Here is a 20221-nt window from a genome sequence, read left to right as displayed (position 1 = left end):
CACCTCTTGCCACTGCTGCATCTGCTCCAGGCTTAAAAACAAACCAGGAACAGCCCCTATGTCTGTGACTTCAGCCATGAAACTTCCAGTGTTCTTCAGCATGGGAGAGGGACACTGAGGTGCTGCTCTCCTTGAGATCTGTGATACAGCCCATGGCACAGAGACAGGGAATGAGGGAACAGCTGCTTCCTGCTGACAGAGCTGGGGGGCATCCTATGAAACCAGCAGCTGGCGAGTGCAACATGAACAAAAGGAGGTGGCTGAGAACACCCTGCAGAGCCGAGCACAGAGCATCTTGCCACAGGCCATTCAGGATGTCTAAGGTTTACACAGCTTGGCCAAAAGCTGGAGAAATTCAGGGATGGAAAAGGGTACCAGGAGCTCTTCACTCCCATTGCTGGGGGCTGGGAAAATTTGCAGAGAGGCGTCCCGTGCTCCTGTCCTGTTCCTGGCTTCTCCTCCAGGTATCCATGAGTGCTGCAGCCATGTGTGCCCCAACCTGCTACCAAGCAGAACTGAGGGCAGGTGATGGGAGAGGCAATGGACCACCCCACATCCAGGCAGCTGTCCCTGGTTCCTCTGAGCCAAGGGGAGGATGGAGGGGAGGAGAGGAGCTCTGGCCTCAGTGACTGCTCAGCGGAAGGAATCGTTGTACAGGTTTAGTCACAGCCCAGGAAGGGAGGCCTGAAACCAGCCAGGCAGCCAAAGCCCTGCCACAGCCACGTGCAAACTAAACCAGACAGGTCCCAGAACATCTGCTTCACACTTGGCACGAGCCTCAAGACACTCCTGCTCCCTGCCTGCCAACACCTGGTGAGCAAACAGTCATGTGAGAAGGACGATGTGAAGCAGGAGAAAGTTGCGGGGGAGATCTGAGCTGCCACCATCCTTGGCAGTCCCCGGTATTTTCCCGGAGCTGCCTCCGACACGATCCGCCCTTGCCAGCTGCCTGTGGCTGCCAGGATGCTGCTCAGAGAGGCCGTGCTCCAATCCAGCGCCACGTGGGTGATGGGCACGCAGGTTCTTCTCTAGGAATCCTGTCCCAACAACTCAAGCTAAAGGAGCATTTGGGTAGCTCATGATATCCCTGAGCATCCATGAGCTCAGCAGCAGGCCCCTGGGGCAGGATTCAGGAACACCTGGCTGGGGAGCACCAGGAACAGCCCTTTATCCTTCCCAAACCACAGGTATTCCTGTGCTCTCAGGGCTGCCTGCCCCTTCCTTCAGAATGACCTTCCCAGAATATGCCAGGTTCTCCAGTGTGCATGTTTAGGCACAATTCTGCTTCTGACAATTTTCTCTGCTCCAGAGGGGACCCATAAACCTGTGGCTCATTTAAGGATCAGACCCTAATGACAGTCAGACCAGCAAGGAGAGTTCAGTGCTTTTAAACCCCAGGTCACAGTAAGCACCACCTGGCTCCCCTTTGGCTGCTCAAGCATCCACGTGGCCTGTGTTGGACCCACTGCGTGCCAACAGCCCTGATCCTTCCACACACACCTTGCCCACCTGGCATAAAAGGGCTTTCTTGCTCCTTTCCCCCTCTCCTCTCAGGATTGCAAGGTTATCTGGGCCACAAGGGACCTCAGGAGGTCTCCAGTCCAACCTGAAGCAGGGTCAGCTCTGAAATCAGAACAGGCTGCACAGTTCACTCCTGCTGTTCTTGAAAATCTCCAAGAATGAGATGGCACAACCACTCTGGGCAAACCTGTTCCACAGTGCTGTGATTCCCACAGCAGAAACCCTCTCTTCATGTGCCCTGCACAGCTTTAGCCTTTTGGGACTGGAAATCTCTGCACCAAAGACCCTGTGGGCACACAGGAGTGGCCAAAGAAGCCTTTCCTCTTTAAGGAGCTGCAGGAAACTCTTCTCTCCCCTTCCCAGCCCTGGAATCAGTCTGGCTCCTCCTAGGCCAGCTCAGACTCCCATCCCAGCCTCTGCAGGGACCAATTGTGTGCTTTTTCCTCCTCGCCCTCGCAAGAGATTAATTTTTTTTTTGTGGCAAGATTGTTAAAACATTTCTGCACCGCAAGATTAGAAACTGCCATTTGAATTATTTTGATAAACTCAGCCTCACACATCCTTCTATTCTATACAAAACAAAGGGCAAAGGGAATGGGGTTTATTTTGGTTTTGGAATGATCTCTCCTGGGACTGTTCTGGTCACTGGGTAACTGGATGTTCAGGCTGCAAAACCCTCCTGTGGTCTCATCCACAGCTTCACTGAAAGCCCAAACACTGGAAATCAACCCAGTGATTTCCTGTGACTGTACATCTTGTCTTCTGACCCCAGAATCCTTCAGCTGGTTGGGTTGAGTATTTTGAAGCAGAACATGTTTTGTACCAGCAATGAATATTGTGTGAAAATCCAGAAATCTCAGCATTTTGCACGCAAAATGAATCAATGATGGGCAGCAAAAGTTCCTTTGGATGAACCCCCATTTCTGCCTTTCAGAGGTGACTGGTAAGGGATAAATCACCATTTTTCCATTTAAAATTTTACCTACCATGATAATATATATGAAAATACCAACCACAGAAGGAAAAAGCTACATTAGACTACTACTCAAAAAGCTCAAGTGATGTTGTCAGACCAAAATCTGACCTGAGTCCTGCCACATCTCTGGGAGCCACCACTGAGCTGGTTAAACTGGTGTCAGGCTGTTTTCCTGCAGTGACACTCAGAGCTGAGTTCCCATGTGCCAAGTTTTAGCTCAAATGAATTGTTAGAAATGGCCAAAAATACCTGGACAGGATATGAGTAGGAAGCACAAAATAGGATGGGAAGAGATGGTAATGAATGTTGTCATGATTAGCTTAAAAAGGCTGGAAAAACCTTAAATATCAACTGGGATTTTAAAGAGATGAATCTCCTGCCTTAAATCTTCTGCCCCACCCTCCCATCAAAAAGCCTGGGGTGAGTTTTACAGCAGGAAATAAAAATTGCTGATGCTTCCCAAGCCCCAAGCCCCTACTGCTGTGGGCAGAAATTTGGAACAGGAGCAGAGTGGAATAGCTCCTCACTGGTATAGGCAGAGGGAGATGGGTTGCAGCCCTCTCCCTTTCTTTGAGGAAAGATAGGATGCTGTGACCTTCCTACACAGGCAGAGAAGGATTTTTAGTTCAGATTGACCAATTACTTGGTGCAGATTTACCAATCCTCATCTAACCCCAGAGACTTTGAGCTGACATTGCTGGAGACAAACTGAAGCTAAGCGTGGCCCCAAAGTGGCTCTCAGCCTAATAACAGCTTTTCTCTGCTGGAGAAAAAGCTCTTGGCACACCAACTGCCCTGCTACATGCCTGAATTTCTGCCAGGGAAGTGAATCAGCATTTCAAGGAGTGACCAAAAATGCCCTTCCTTTAGGAGGAGGTGGTGGAAAGGTCCCTTGGATCTCAGCAGCTCTGTCTTGCTCATGAACAAGTCAGCACAGGGGAGTGCACTGACAAACAAGACTCCCTCTGCTCCTCCCGAGGGGGTGAGGGACCAGCCACATCCCCCAGCTTTGCTTGATGCATTTCAGCCCAGTTTGGGCTGGCAGTAGCCAGGCAAGGATGGTCAGGTGTATCATGCTCCACCTGGGGCTAAAGGTTGGGAATTACTGTGGAAAATGAATTTGCCTGCCAAATGCATCTGTTAGGTTTTACAGCTGTCCTGTTAGAGGTAAGGAAGCAGGAATGCTGAGGCTGGCTCGTAGGGATTGCGCAGGATTGATGTGAGGAGGGCGCCGTGTATTTACACGTTACAGCAATCATTTAATGAAAATTAAGACATTTGAATGATTAGGTCAAACAGCGAAGCCAATCTGTCCCCTACCTGCACACCCACACCTGGTGAGAAATGACTGATCCCCACCAGACAAACCAGGACTACCCAGGGGATATCAGCGTGGTCCCTGTTGGACCAGGCAGCTTTGAAGCTTCTGAAAGAAGCAGTTTTGCTGTGGGTGCTTTGCATAAACACAGTACCACCTTCCAGCCCTGAGCTTTGTTCCTTGAAATCTGAGCATGACAAACACCACTCTGCTGTGCTTTTCTCCATCAGAACTATGACATTACTGTGGGAAGCAGCCTGGACACAACAGGAACCCTCACAACTCCATCCCAGCTTTAGCTCATCCTCACAGAATCTGGGATGGTTTGGGTTGGAAGGGACCATAAGGACCATCCAACTCACCCCCTGCCGTGGGCAGGGACACCTTCCCTTAGACCAGGTTGCTCCAAGCCCCGTCCAACCTGGCCCTGGACACTTCCAGGGATGGGCAGTCCACAACCACCATTGGTGCCAGCCTTTCACCGAGTCTCCCAGCTGTTCCACAAATGCCTTCAAGCTTGGAAAAGCCATCAGAGAAATATTCCAGCTCTACAGGAGGTGCACGTGAGGAACAGCTGTGGGAGCTGGTGCCTGCAGCCAGGGACACGAGCACACAGCCCGTTTCAGGATTTTGGTGTTTTGCCTGAACACAGAGGCAATTCAATGCCCTGCTCCAGTCTGGGCTCAGCCATTATCTGTCCTGCTCTGGAATAAGACACACACAGGCAGAGTCACTCCCTATTTTTACTGGCCTGATCTCTGAGTCCTGATTTTTACACAGAGCAAAGAAAAAGCTTCCCTTTCATCAATAGTGTGAAATCCTTCCCATGTTTAAAAATCACAGCTTTAAACCCCTTGCTGCTGGTGATCCAGTGCCCAGAGTACAGCACCAGGCTGGGAAAAGGGGATAGTTTTTGGGGGTTGTGGGGTGAATAAGGATGCAGGGCAGAGAAACCTTCAGCATGACAACCACCAGTGCTTTCTTCAGCAAACTTTTTGGATACCAGGCATGCTACACTCACAGGTCCTGGCAGCACTGGAACCATTCAGCCCTTCCCTTGCATCCTGCCCAGACAGTCCCACGGCCAGCTCTGGCCTCCCACAGCTCCTTGGCTCCCACCTCCCAGAAGCTGGGTGGTGCTAAGGACAGGATTAGCTCACAGAAGGTGTGGGCACAAAACAAAAACAGGACAGAGGGAAAAAGCTACAAAATTCCACACAACACTCCTCTCTTCCCAGGAAGCCAAGGAAACACATCATGCTGGTTTTTCTTCCTGGGGAGTACAAGTGACTCACATGACACTTTCTACCAGTTGGGTAGTTTTGAACTGGGGTCTTTTAATTTAAACCATTTAATAAGCTTTTATGTAAGGATGCTCATCCATCTCCTTCCACCTTTCCAAAAGCATCCATTAATATTTAATGCGCTGTTCCTGGGCCTGGCTCCCCAGCTTTCTAAACTGCAGCCCAAGCATAGATAATGCTCACCTTGGAACCCCTGGCAAGACACACAGCAAGTCCAGACCTGCTCCCTGTTTTCCTTCCATCCAGCTTCTGCAGAATTCCTCCAACAGAGAGGAAAAATGTAAATCCAGGAGCTGAGACTCGGCACCAGGACTCTGCAAACAAGCCTTTCGGAGGGGTAGTGGAGCCAGCTTCCAGTTTTTTCCCAAGATCTTGGAGACTGTGGCTATTCGTGCATTTTCCCTGGGTATTTATAGAGCAGGGTGCTGTCTAGACTTGCTTTTGGTTGTAGTTCTGGGAGGAAGGTTTTATTTTCTGGCAGGAATATAAAAGCTCCTCATTTTAGGTTAAGATCTTTCCTTTCCCACTCCAGCCTGTGGGCACCAAGGGCCTCCAGTGCTGCTGGACTCCAGACTGGGACCTAAATTAAGGTCTGTCTGCGGATCACCATGGACACATTCCCTCTCTAGGTAGTTCATGAATCTCCCATCAGGAATCTGTAAATATTGGCACTTTTGCTCTGTAGTGCCAGTTTGTGTTTCTGAGCTCCCAAGGCTCCATTTCAGCCCCTTGGAGACCAACAGTAAATCCAGATGGGATTCAAAGGCGGGCCATGGTCCACCAAAGCTGGTATGGGGGTGGCTGTAGGTCTGAGATGCCTCAGTCCAAAAGAGCTGCTGCCACTTCTGCCGTGCAGCCTGAAGAACACTTTGTTCCTCTCTGCCCAGACCTGTTGGGCTGGGTTATATTTATCCAGGTGCTCGTCTTCCGGAGAATCTCCACAATGTGAACAATTTGATGTGCAGAACAGGGAGTGTTTCCTCCAGACACCTGGCAGGTTGTACCTGGGGACTGCCTCTGCTGGAACACGGCACGTGCCATGCACACCCCAGAGCTCCACACACACACGCCCCTCTTCCATAGGCTTCTGTCTTTCCAAAGGGATCCATGATCCTGAGTAGGTCTGCCACTGTAAAGATAACTTGAAAGGGTGGAAGAAGGAAAAAACCAGAGGACTTGCCACTTTCCCAGACTTGGGGTGTTGTGAAGGCATCTCAAACAACACAGATAACAATGGGGACTTCTATGGCCACCAGACTCTCCAGGCGGTGTCATCTGGATGTGTTCCCCTTTCCAAAGCAGGAATCATCACCATTAAAACAGAGTGGTGAGGTTCTGACTTGGTCAACCAAGGCCTGATTTTGCAAATTTTTGGAAATTTTGGATGGGACAAGATCCTGGCTTGCTCCTCCATGGAGAAACAACAACCTGTTCCTCTGTTTGGCTGTCAGCCTCTCTGCTCTGGCTTTGCATTTCCTGATGCTTTCTGACTAACCCAAATATTATTTTTTTTTATGAGTGCATGTTCCTGGCAGAGACCCTGAGTTTCTCCTGGTGAGCCCTGAAGCCATCCTTACAGGCAGGTTCAGAAAAGCAACAAAAAGCAGGAGAAGGGTGGTTCCAGGAGGCTGGACCGGGAGACCAGAGACCCATGTGAAGTTCTCAAGTCAACCACAGGCTCACAGGGTCCCTCTCACAACTGCATTGAGAGATCTAAACCAGTTTGTGTGAATTTAGGACTCTTGATGCCTCATGAGGAGCCCTGAGCACACATATCCCAGTGCCTCACTAATGCCCAAAAGCTGTTTTGTTTGTGGATTGATGTGAGATTGTGGCCTTCCCTACCATACTTCCCTGCCATACTTCCCTGCCAGCTCCTTCCATACCATCAGAGAGGGTAGGATGGATTGTGGGAGCTGGTGGGATACTCCCAGGGGCTGGGGGAGCTGTCTGGAGCAGGAACAGTGCAGGACACACACACCACAGTGCCTGTGCTCCCTTTGCTCTCCTGTGAGTCCAAACAGCCCAAGCTTTGCAGCACAGCCCATCAAACAGCTTTCTCCAGACTGACATTCCCATAGGAAAACATCCAGCAGCCCTAACAGACGGCACTTTGTGGGTCTGGGAAGTCTAAGAGATAACATCGTGTGGTGGCCAGCTCATGTTTCTCCCTGACGCTTTATGTTACTCCCCAAGGCTGCTGCCAACCCAGCATTTCTGCCTGGCGCATCCCCCTGGCGCAGGATACACGCACAGACAGCAGGGTTACACTGGACCCCTCACTCCGGGCAGGACCCCTGGGAGCGTTTCCATCCCAGGGATCTCACCAGCGCCCAAGTGGCTTCACCTCTTGGTGCAGAGAGTCCCTTCACCATGGCTGATGGGCAATTCGGAAGTCCTGTTGCCCCAGGCAGATTTCGGTGGGATGACTGATGGAAACACAGACAAGGTCTGTTAGAACTGGGTTAGAACATGCTTGGAAAAACTTGTTTTTACTCCTAGGTCACTTAGCTTAAGGTTTTTGGGGGTTTTGCCATATTCTTCTTCTGTTCCAGCAAAAACTGTTCTGTTTTGACCAGCATAAGTCCCTGCTGCTACAATCACATCCTAATATTCTCTGATACCAACGAACCCAGTCTCAGTCTTAAAGGTCTTAGACCCATGAAGAGAAAAAACCACAAACACCAGATGCTGCTGTTATTAACAGTAATGATAATAATAATAGCCCTAAAAACCCCACTAGTATTTCACATTTGCAAGCTGTCCAATCTTTAGCCAAATCCAGAATTTTTCATGTCCTTTCCATGCCCTATAAGAAGTCTGACCACAGCAGATAAGGGAGAACTATACCTAACAAAAACAAAATACAACAATAGCCAAGATCAGCCCAGAGAGGAGAAGAGATATTACTCTTTCCCTTCACAAAGTGCTTCTCCACCCTTGGAGAAGAGGGATCTATGTCACAGCTCCCTCTTCAAAGAGACTCAGAGAAAGCCAAAACAATGCATGGCCAGCTTCCATTTGCTATTAAAGTACAGAAATGTGGTGCAGACAATGCCAGGCTCCTGTCATGGCTCCGTGTGTCTTCGGGAGGATATCTGACCTCCAAGGATAAGACTGGCTAGAAAGTCAGGGAGTGGGATTTCCTGTGCTTTAAAGTACAACATGTCTTCACCCACCTTGATGGCCTTCAGCACTGATTTGTGCTGGCCTTCCTAAGTCCCTCTGGGACCTCCTGGCCTGGGCCAGATCAAGGTACCAGGCTTTAGCCATGCAGTTTAGCTTCCCTGCAGCTGCTCCAGCAGCAGCGGACAGAATTTGAGCCTGCTGTAGCTCCTGGAGTCCCTGTCCCATTCCACACCATACACATGTGCAAGGCTTAGCTGCCTTGCTTGGTGACCCATGCAGAGCCAGTGCCCTGCACCAGCAAAGGGGCAGGTGATGGTCTTGAAATTGGCTTTGATTAGGCTGAGTCAAAGGCGACACCTGCACAGCCACACACTGTGTGGTGACATTTGCGTCTCGTCTCCCTCCTTACGCTCATCCCGCTGCGGAAGGAGGAGGCAGCAGCCACACCTGCTGGGAGATAAGAGGGAGCTGAGAACCCTCTAATCAGGGCAGGGAGAAGACAACATCTGGCTGAGGCTGCAGACTGTGGGAGCTCTTAAGGATGTTCCCAAGGGGAGAGAGAACCACCCAAGGGGAGAGGGAAGGCCAGCCCACAGCTTCATCTCTCATGTCTTCGGCTCTGTCCACATTTCAGGTGAAGTGCTCTTAGCCCTCCTTCACCTTTCACAAGCCCAGCTGTCTCTTGATTTAGCAGATTGATTAGAAAGTCTCCAACCCCTCAGAAATGTGCCCTTCCCCCTTGCAATCTTCCAGTTTGGATTCAATTAATATCAGGCAATTGAGGCTGAATTAAAAGCTTTGGCATGAGGCTCCATCCTGGTTTCACTTGGCCAGCACCACACCATGCCCTCGCTGTCACCAGCACAAGGCCAAACACAGCCCCGGCCGGAACGCAGCGGGGAGAGCCGAGCAAAGGGCAAATAGGAAAATAGCAGGAATAAACAAAGAAAAGGGAGCCCAGCATAATAAGGACCTGCTGACTTGGCAGGTGTATGCACTGCTTCCAGTTTCATGGCCTCCTTGGGACACAGGCACCCTGGAAGAGAGGACAGCCTTCCAGGTTATCTTATTCTTTGGGGAACCCAGCTGATCCCATCAGTATTTTATTAACCACCACGAGATGAAGAATTCAGGGCTGGTCCTGCTTCGCCCACGAAGCCAGACTCCTCTGCCACTGCCATGGAGTCTGCACCTCTGTCAGCCACCTTGGGTTGCACCAGATGGGCTCCTCACAGAGCAGATCCCAGAGGCTTATTTTTTGGACACAGCTTGGGAAGAAGAAATAAAAACCAGGGTGACCTCAGCTAGATCCCTGGTTCCTCCTAGTGTTTCACAGCTGGGGCTGGGAGCAGGTCTGAGCTCCACAGGCCAAACCTGGTGACACATTCCTGCTGGAATAACCTGGATTTCAGTACATTAGGACATGGCCCTGGGGCAGTGAGAGAAAGGGGGTGAGAATATGACACTAATATGCAGAAACACTCCCAGCTGTCATCAGCTGTGGGACTCAAGTGATTGGGTGGTGCACAGTAAACAGAGCAGAGTGGGGTTTTTAAAAGCCCCAGTTCTCTTTTCCAGGTATCTTATGCTAATGCACAAAGAGATCCAGGAGATAGGAACAGTTTGAGGACTGTAAAAGGAAACCAGCAGACAGCTATTACCAGAGGAAAAATTCACAGGTACCCAAGCTTGGGCACAGCGATGGGTTTTATTACACTCTGAGGTGTTGGCAAACCCACCAAGTTTCTATTCTAATGTGGATATGGATTTATACCTCTTATAGGTGTGCATAGGGATTTCAGTATCGACCACAACAGAGACAAAAAAGGGTGAATTTAACATACTAGCTACTAAAATGCACTTGAGAGTCCTTTCTAGCAGTGTCTCCATGCTGAGTGTGTTACTGTGACAGAAAACAGGCTGAAAGTTGTAAGGCTGAGCCCAAAACCTGCTGGGGTTCTCCATGCAGTCTGTGTACAGCCAGGTACTTCACCTGCATCCCCATAAGTGCATCCCTCTGACATCCCACTGACAGTTCTGATAAGATCAGTGAGAGAACTGTCTCTGCCCTCACCTCAGGGTGAAACACATGGAGCAAAATACCACAAGTGTTCCAACAGGAGGAATAAAACGGATATGTAAGGAATCTAGGGCAGCTCTGCTGACGATACAACAAACCCTGCAGCACATAGTCAGCCTCCAGAGGGGAAATCCCAGGTGTCAGGGATGACTCCAAAGTATTCCCTGGGGATTACACACACTTTAGCCTAGATTCAGTGAAGACAAACCCTTGGAGGAAGTTCCATGGCCTGCCCATGGCTGTCATGGCAGACCTTGGCACACGCCAAGCACACTCAGTGGTTCCCTTGCAGGAAATCCCACTGAGGACACTGAGGAATTTCTTCCTTTAGGCCAGCAATGAGTATTTCAAAGCCAAACTTCTGAATTCTGATAACCTTATCATGAGGCGAGCAGGGTCTGACCCAGGCACAGAAGTGCCCCTGAACTTTCCAAAAGAGACTTAAAAAAACTTTAGGACTTCGCCTTGGCTTCCCTTGAGCTCACACATGGAGCACAGGTGAAGAGCTTGGATACCAAGACAAATCATTCCCTGAGATCTTATTACCCTGTTTGCTGGTTTTGTTTCTTTTCCCTTGCAGTTCTGCTGTCAGAGCAGTCCCTGGATCTCTCTCACATCTCCTCCCACATTCTAATTCTCATTGGTAAGAGGAGGAAAAAAAATCAGTGCTGATCCTGGCTACCTTTCACTAACCACTCAGACACCACAGTACATTTTCCTTCATCCTTGTGCTGCCAGTGGAGCAGCATTCAGTTATCACATTTTTCTTTATGTGGGCAGTCCCCTTGTAAAAATGCTTTCACAGCTGGTGTAGAGCTTAAAATTACCACTAACAGAAGCTAACAGCACTCTAGGCATGAAAAATGACTTGGGACACACAGCCACGAGCACAGAGGCACAGGGAGCTGGGACAGACCATGAAGGCAAAGGCCACCTCAGTCCCTGTTTAACCCTAGGCAGGACAGTGCTGCTGGAAAAAGATGTGCTGAAAAGCCACGAAGTTGGGGTGTGCCTGGAATGGAAGGGCAAGAGGGAGGGGTGGAAGCAGGTTTTGAAAAAGCATCCTGGGATGTGTCACCTTCAGCTCGGGTCAGAGCAGTGAGAGGTGACTGAGAGCAGGGAGGAAACACCCTTGTGCTCACATGACTGCTCCATCTGCTTGGAGACCCCAGCTCGGAGGCAGGGAGGGCAGGGTGCACGTGGATAAATCACCTGAGAGCCTGTTCTATAACCACTGACCCTGTCTCTTGTGCTTCTGCTGCAGTTGCCTGGCCTGTGAAGCAACATGAGTCACAAAGGAACCCTCAGCAGCAACCCCGGCCCATCAAAGTAAGGATCTTCCTGCACCAATCCTTCCTACCGTCCAGGGGATACTCTAAGCAGTCCCACTCATCCCCAAAGTCCTTGGTGTTTGTTTAACCCCTCCTGGGCACCTCACAAGCTGGGACTGCTTCACACATCACCTGCCCTGTGCACTGGGGTTTGATAATGGCACATTAGGTGGAGAGAGCAGAGGGATACCAGGAGCCTCTCCACAGGAGGGACACCAGGAGCCTCGGGCTACAGCAGCCCATGGCAACTTCCTAACGGAGCCAGAGCCACCAGCTCTCTCTCTCCCTCCTTCCTGCAATGGCTATGAGCACCTGAACCACTGCCTGCCCTCGGGGGACATGGTGACAGAGCACAAAGCAGCCCCTGGGCGCCCGTGCACTCACTGCTCCATGCAGGACAGCCTGACCACAGTGCCTCAGATCTCGCTTGGATCCTCCTCTGCCAGAGAGAACACCATTATCTCCTGGCTGCTCATTCCTACCCATAACCCAGGCATGGGGGGTGGCCCTACATGTGGTGCTTAGAGACCTGACACTCCAAAATTCGACTGTTTACACACGATTCCACCCTCTCACATTCTTACATGGGATATGTTCTATATCTGAGCACCTGCCTTCAAGGGGCACATCTCCAACATGTCCGTTGAGAAGGGATCATCACCTTGGCTCTTACACTGCCTCAGGTTCAGGTGGACTCAGGTCTCCCTGTAACAGCCCCACTTATGGCACACTGGGAGCCGCTGTCCTTAGCCCAGCCCCTCCAGAGTGCTGCCCTTCCAGGGGACACTGCAAAGGTAACTCTAGTGGGGACAGGCCTGGCTGGGCTGCTCCGTGTCCTGTTTCCACTGCTGGGTTCAGTGACATGTGCCTGCGGTGTGGATAGCAGATAGGGTTGCACAGGGAGCCGCTGGCACGGCCCACAAGGAAACGCTTTGCAAGGAAGGGAAGGGCTGGTCCCTCTGGGACAGCTGCAGTGCTGCTGTGTGAAAACTGATGTTAAAAATATTTGAGAGCTGACGGTTGATTTGTACCTTCTTTCTTCTCCAGTGGCAGCATCGGCAAAGCCGACGGAGCCTCCAAGCTGAGCGCAAAGGACCTGTACGGTGAGTCGTGCCTGCAAACATACCCAAAGTTTCCCATGGCAAAGGCACCTCTGGAGAGCTGGATGTGGACGCTGGGGAGCTTTAGGCTGGAACTCAACCAAAGCCTCATGAATCCAGGGTTCCATATGCAACAGGCTGGCCTGACCTGGCAGCAAAAACACACCTCACATCTGTGCCTACACCTCCCACGCTGGGGACAGTTGGGATTTTGTGGGAACAGAACGGCTGCTTCCCCCACCCAGATCCTCCCCAGGTCTGTTAGCAAGATCACCTGATAAAGGGCCTCACAAAAGAAAGACTGTCCTCGGCAGGTTAATGATTATCCTCTTTTAACTACTCAGTGAACTATGAAAATTCCATGCCCTTTGGCTCTTTGGAAGTGCAGGGAATGGGCAGGATGGGTGTTCCTTCACAGTCTGAGAGTCAGCTTGTTTGGGTTGAGCACATTTAGGTATCAATAACAGTTATTCCTGATCTCAGCAGATCCAGGTACCCCAGGTGAAAATGTGGCCTCTGTGATGGGCAGAGCAAGCATAAATCATGTGAGAAATCACCTCCCTCAGTTATTTCTTGGATAAGAAGTTGGGGGTTGTCTGGGGGAACTCAAGCAGCTTTCGGAGAGTCTGAGCCTGCCAGCTCTCCCACCTGAGAGCTGTGGATTTACCTGGTCGATGTTTAATTGGGAAGGAACAGGCTGCGTGTGCTTCTCCTTGGAGATCTTCTATTTGATCAGTGATGCCCTGCGATAACTGGGCAGCTATGAACTGCCAAGGTGGTTTATTTGTCCCTGGGAAGTGACTCTGCCCAAGGGTTTTGGCTGGAGGTTTATCTGTGTGGGATGGCCTGGAGCAGTGTCCAGAGAGACCGATCTCACCTGGGGAGAAGCGGGATGGCAGGGGCTGTACTTAGTGTTAAACAAAGTCGTTGTTAACTTCAATTAGCTGCCAAGAAATGAAACATAGGGATAATGACAGAGCAGAAATTTGGGCTGTTTGTGGCCTGGATGCTGCAGGGTGGGCAGGTGCCAAGCAGGGGTTTGAATGTGTCAGTTGCTTCTGAAGATGGAAAGACACATGATAAAGAAGCAAGAGGATGAGGTGTGGAAATTTTGGGTGCACAGAGGGCTGCTAATGCAACAAACTCCTGCCTCCAAGGCAATGCACATTCCTTTGGCTGTGCACTGAAATTGTGGCACATGCCGTCAGGGGCAGGAGGGCTGCAGTTGCCAGGTAAACAGCCCTACAGAGATGTGTAAAAATGAACCTGGGAGCTCACAACGGCGTTAAAGTCAAGCAGATTTGCAGGCTGGCACCCGCGGGTGCCATCAGAGTTCTAGGGGGGAATCTAATGGTGCCATAGCACAGGGAGCACCCCTCAATCCCATGCCATGAAAGCCAGAGCAGGTAAAGGCTGACAGACTGCCTTGGAAACAAACACAGCTCTCAAATAAGCACTTTTCAGCACAGAATTTAATCTTCTACATTTTTTTGCATGAACACACCTCAAAAGCAAATTCATCAGAGTTGGGACCTCTCTGACCAAATTCCAGCAAACCTGAAATGAGGACTGGATGTCCCTGGGCCAAATCCTCAGGAGGAGTAAAGCAGCTGCCTGTTATTTCCCTGCCACCACTGAAATGCAGAACGAGCTCTGCAGGCATTCCCTGCACAAATCAGTGGCTCTTCGCCAGCCCAGCCCCTGGCATGAGCACATCCAGAGGGATTTTGCTTAGCAGCACTTGAAACCCACCCGCTAATTCAGTAAAGGACATTCAGCACGCATAAACCAGTATTTAAATGTCTTGGTCCCTTTCCCACTCAGATCCTTCCTCCCCCAGCATTAATTTCTGCTGTGAGCTGGCACATTTGGGGGTAGAGGGCAGGCAAAAACTAAAATTCCAGGGAGAATTATGTTTCATAATGAAACAAATCACACCAAGCCGAGCTGGCCTTGATTATGTGATTACAACACTGCTGAGGGACATTTGGAGCTGACAAGACTTTTCATATCTCCATTTTCCTCCAGTGCAATCAGGCTGGACCCTCAGCCTGTGTACACTGCCGGACCTCCAAGAAGCAAGTGCAGTGAGTTCCAAATTCCCAGCTCACAGGCATCCACTGCATTTAAGGCGCGCTGGGTAATGACCACAGATGCTCCAATGCACACAGGTGTCTAAATATTATTTCTTGGTGAACAAGGCCTTGGGTTTAGCTTTCCAAAGATGCTTTTCCTACAGTAATACTGGCCTAATCTGACAGGGGTGCCAGTCGAGGGTACACTGGGAATATTAAACCCACCTCAGGGGGAGACCCTGAAGAGGGATATTTAAAATTGTCATGATGAAGCTGGAACACAGCAGCAGCTTCAGGCTGTGCACAGGAAGGCACCCGGATGATGAAGGTGGGGGACCACTCTGGGGGGCTCCAGGGCATAGTGTGAAGGTCCTCACAGGACACAGCCTCATCACATGGCTGTTGATGGGTGGGGAAGGCTCTGGTGTCACACTTGGCCCACTGAAATTGCTTTAATCACCAAATATGTTGTCTACCATAGTGTCTGTGGTGAGCACAGAGGGATGTGGAGAGATGACCAAAGGGAATTCTACAACAAAATTGGCTTAAAGTGTCAAGATACCCTCCCATGCTCTATCCCTACCAGAATTGGATGTGTTTTCCAGCTGCTCTGCCATCCTCGGTGGAGTTTTCTGGCTCTCATGGGAGCAGAACACTCATCCTTTTCCTACCCCCTTAGTAAAACAGCACCACATTCGTTCAGCTTCACATTCTGGAGAGGTCTGTGGCTGCAGGGAGCAGTCCTGCCTCAGCTGGCAGCAGGGAATGGCTAGCCCCTCTCAGGTTGCCACCTCTCTCCCTACACAGCCACCAGCTGAATAAATATTAATGCACACCATAAATAATTAGGCTGCTTCTCTGCTTACAGGCGTCGGTTCCAAGCCCAGATGAAAGCCTGTGGCGGGGGGGTGAAACCAGGCTCCAGCAGAACCCACGGGAAGGGCTGGCAGGCAGCATTTCTGCACAGCACTTCCCACAGCAGGAAAGCTGCTGCCACACCTTTCTGAGGTGACTCCAGGTGGACTTCTGCAGGTGTTCCCCTCAGCTGTTTCCAGGGCTGTCAAACAGCGCTGGCTGGCTCTCCTGATGGATTAGGCAGCGTAGCTGGAGAAGTTGAGGGCAGTTTGATGATGGGAATGATTTCTCATGGGGCACTGGCGAGGTGCAGCTCATTTCTGTTTAGCTGCTGTCTGTCCCTGCGGTGCTCAGCCTCCTTCCAGCACCCCAGGCCAAGAGGGACACAGCCAGTTGGTTCCAGCCTGCCCACCCATCCTCGATGCACTCATTTCTGGGAGAGAACCAGACTTGATAGGGCACAGGGCTGGAAAATGGGTTTTGGAGCAATGGGTTAGGCTGGAGAAGCGCGGTGCTAACACCGATCACTTGACACTGCACACCCGTAACCCAAGCCAGGCTGCGGCGCTGTAACAGGACACGAGGCACTATCACAAAGAGAAGAGCCACTTCCTGCCTGGCGTGGCCCTGGACAGGGATCATCTCCCTGGGGAGCCACAGGCAGAGAGGCTGCACTGGCGCCAGCATCACCCCTGAGCCACGGGCAGCTGCTTGGCGCTAGCCAGGCAGAACACACCAATGGAGAAGGAGTAAATTACGTTTAATGGTCATGAACCAACTCCTGGGGGTCTCCACAGATCTCCCTTGTATCCCAATGGGGCTTCCAGCCCAGCCACATGGAGGGGTCTCTGAGATGAGACCCGCCAGCCCTGAGCACAGTGCCCAGTCTGTAATTCCCTGCTGCTGGCTCTGCCACACCCTGCTCAAACCATGAGCTTCTTCACAATTCCAGCTGGAGGCCACACGGCTGTCACACCATTACTGACAGGAGCACAGAGGGACTGTTCCTTCCCCACAACCTTTAGGAGAGGATGTGTGCAGGATTTAACACACACTGGTATTGTCTGCAAGAGACAACCCTGACAGGAGAGGTGGCTAAACCCGAGCCTGCTCAGCTGCACTGCTGGGTCAAGAGGACCGTGTCCATACCTAAATCCACAGGGATTTGGGCAACATCTGAACAGTGCCACTCACTGTCATGTCTTTAAAGGCTTCATCATACTGGAGAAAAAGCCTGAGGTTCAGCAGAGGTCCAGCCTCCTTGCCCAGACCATTAATTGCTCATCTCCTCTGCTGCCAGTCCTGAATAACTCCCTTGTCCTCCCCCACTGCTCCCTCGGTGCCATTCCAGCACCCTTTTTCACATCCCCTTTCCCACCTGAGATTCCAGCTTCAGATTACCCGGCTCCCCTTGGCACTCTGTGTGTGGGTGACCCGTTTATTCAATGTCTTGGACATTTAATACACCAACTGCAAACAGGGCTGGAAGAAAAACTGGAAGCCAACAATCCTGTTGGTTCCTACAGATCAAACCCCAGTGGTGGGTGAAACAGGGAACACATTGGCTCAGTTCAGCCCTGACTGGAGCTACTGGGAGGAGCAGACACTGCTCCAGGTGCTGCTGGCCAGGAGTTTGGGATGGCAGTTAGTGACAGGGATGCTGTGGAGAGGGATCTCCCACCTCTAATGCCACTCAGCATCTACAGTGACCCTTTTTCTTTGCTACCTTGAAACTGCTGAGCACAAGTTCTCTCCTTACATGGAGTAACTGCTCAGAGCTCACACAGAGGAACCTTTTCCTAAATGGAAATGGGGTTTTGGATACGCCCAAGTAGCTTGGGAGCTAAAGCTGTGGTAGTTCATAAAAATAACAACAAAAAACCAAGGGGGAACTCTTCATTACAAATTTTTTTCAAGACTCAAATAAAGCGAATTAATTAAATCAGGATTCCCCCAATCTTACTATGTTCTGACATTCAAAAATGTCATTACCAGCTACAGGAAGTTGAGAAAACACCACTTTGGGTTTTTTGGTGAAAAATAATTTGCAGGTTTCTTCCAGGTCTGGTTGTAAAGGCAAAAGGGAACATCTCTACCAGTGAGCTGCAGCTCCTCAATGCCCTGATTATCCTGCTCCAAGCAGGCCGGTGGACACCGTGCCGCCAGACATACTGGACACAAACACACACTGTTCCTCCATGTACTCAGTCCTTGCACAACCCAGGAGCTGCGCCAGGTTTTTATTTGCTTTCCTAGAGTGGGTTGTGTCTTCAGCTAATAAACCAGGAATGTGAGCACTTGGGGCTGAGCTGTGGCAAATATAAAGTGTGCCAAATAGGAATTCAGCCGTGTGACACCCAGAGCAGCTGCTCCCTGCTGCCACAGCCCATTCACACCTCAGTGAGAGCTGTTCATTCACTCCAAGAGCTTCCAGAGCCATCCGCACACACCAGCCGTGAGTGAGAGCTGACCAGGCAGACATTCCCAGTGCCACAGGCGCTGGTACAGACCAGTTCCAGCACGTCAGCAAGTACCTTGGATCTAGCAGCAAACCCAGGGAGCTTGATGCTCCCTAATCTGCAAAGATATCCCAAAATGGAGGTCTTCCTGTGCTGGCCATAGAGAACAAGGAAGGAGCAAGGTAGGACCTGCAGATTCTCCCCTGTCGGGAGCTCAGGCACAGCAGGTCTGTGCAAGGCCCAAAACCAGATCCTTGATTAGCCATGGGTAACCTGGAGCATCCCATCCTCCTACCTGGCGAGGAAGCTGGAACCTGGCAGATGCTGAGTTCAACTGCCACATCCCCATGCAGGGATCCTGGAATGGAGGTTATTCCATACTGCTGCTCTGTAAGCCAGCCTGGCAGGTTTCTGTGGCTGCCATGAGCACACAGAGCATTTGCTGCCCCATTTCTCCTTGGGAGGCTGGTCCTGATCTGCCATTTGGCACAGAGCAGCTCACACTGCGCTGGCAGGTTCCTATAAACAGCATGTGCACTGCTAGATAACGTATAGATAATGTGAAGATTATATAAGGAACTGGCAAGCTCCAGAAGGCACCGCCAGGACTTCCCTTAGGCTGCTGTAATGGATGTGGAGGCTGGGGAGGTCAGCAGTGTGATTCAGAGAATGGAGGAGAGATCCTTGGTATGGTACTGGCAAGGAAAACAAATCCAATACCTCTCATTCCTCACAGACTGCTCCGTACTTGTCTGTACATCCCCCCGTCTTCTGCTGTGCCTTCTGCCCAGCAACAGCTGGAAACAAATGGGGGGGGGGGACAGGGAGGATCAGGTAGGATCCTGTGGGATCTTGTGTGGTGAAACTAATTAATCAGAGAATGACATGCACAGAGGCGGGGCAGGGGCCCACTGTCACATTGTACTGGGGGTGCTGTGCCCCTCTGGCTTGGCAGAAGCCGTGCATGGAGAAAGACAAGCCTGCTCCTGCCGTCCTTGGCACTGTTCCAACATTCCCAGAGATCTTAACCAATTATCCCAGCTCTAAGCTGGCAGTTTTATCCCGCTAGTTGATCTCCTGTGCTCACTGAACGGAGCGTTCACAGCCACGTCCCAGCTCCCTGTAAAATAAGGTTTTGCATGGAAATGGGGAGGGAACTTGGCACTAAAGACATGCTTTGGCTTCCTGGACCAAGCTGATAACCCCAGCCCTCCAGGATGTGCATCGATACTGCTTTTTTTTCCTCATTTAGTGCTCTCTTTCATCCTTTCTGCTCCTTAACATAAAGCCGAACAGGACTCTTTCCCTGCCAGCCAAGATTTTAGTATCATCACTGGGATTTCAGCCCAGCACTGTTTTGAGCCCTCAGGTACCACCTTGTACCTCTGCAGTGGTCTCAGCTCTTCCCATTTCCTCACTGGTGCCAGTGGTAAACACCATTCCTACAGCACTGTTTAGCTGTAAGGTAACAGTGGTAGATAACATACATTGCACGCCTCTGGGTGAGAGGCAAGATTAAAGCTACCTGGTTAGGAGAGAACTGAAGTGAATTCCGTTAAAGAACCATTTATAGGGCTTTTTCCCCTCAAAGGATTGTCTTAGGGATCACTGGGCCAGACCCTGAGAGGCAAGAGATTAGACAGTTTACCAGAAGCTGCGCATGCCCCACGTGTTATCCATGCTCAAGGCATTCAAAGGTTTCTGGATTCCCCATCCCATTCATACAGTCTGGGATCAGCACGACTGCTCCTCAGGCCACAGGGGATCACAGCAGCACCTGCCAGGATACCCATGCTATGAGCTGGGTTTTTTCCTTGCCAGAGACAAAAAGGACAGGACAAAGCTGTATTGTTTTCCCATCTCTTTGGTTCTCTTGGCAGACAAAAGGGAAAAAGGACAGTGGTGGTCACTGTGTGCTCATGCCAGTTTTATCACCTCTGGATGTTTGCTGCACCAGTGCCACAGCCCTGGAGCTCTCCCTGCCCTTTGCATGTGTTATATCCAGAGTCCTCCACTGCCACAGACTCTGAAGGTCACAGCAGGAGATAAACAGAGATGCAGATGGGTGTCTGA

The 20221-nt window shown here is 50.8% G+C and overlaps 1 protein-coding gene across 1 annotated transcript in view; it reads left to right on the top strand.

Moving 5' to 3' along the window:
* The window catches only part of EPS8L2 (EPS8 signaling adaptor L2), a 47003-nt gene that overhangs the window by 6949 nt on the left and 19833 nt on the right, over window positions 1–20221 (top strand). The window contains exons 2-3 of the mRNA XM_082284530.1: window positions 11593–11657; window positions 12707–12762. Coding sequence (XP_082140656.1) covers window positions 11614–11657; window positions 12707–12762 — 100 coding nt within the window. The 5' untranslated portion in view covers window positions 11593–11613. The remainder of the gene's footprint in view (window positions 1–11592; window positions 11658–12706; window positions 12763–20221) is intronic.

Source organism: Coloeus monedula, assembly GCF_965178545.1.
Source record: "Coloeus monedula genome assembly, chromosome: 6".
NCBI classification, from domain to species: domain Eukaryota; kingdom Metazoa; phylum Chordata; class Aves; order Passeriformes; family Corvidae; genus Coloeus; species Coloeus monedula.
The sequence above is the reverse complement of the archived record's forward strand: the minus strand, read 5'-3'. Positions and strand labels throughout refer to the sequence as shown.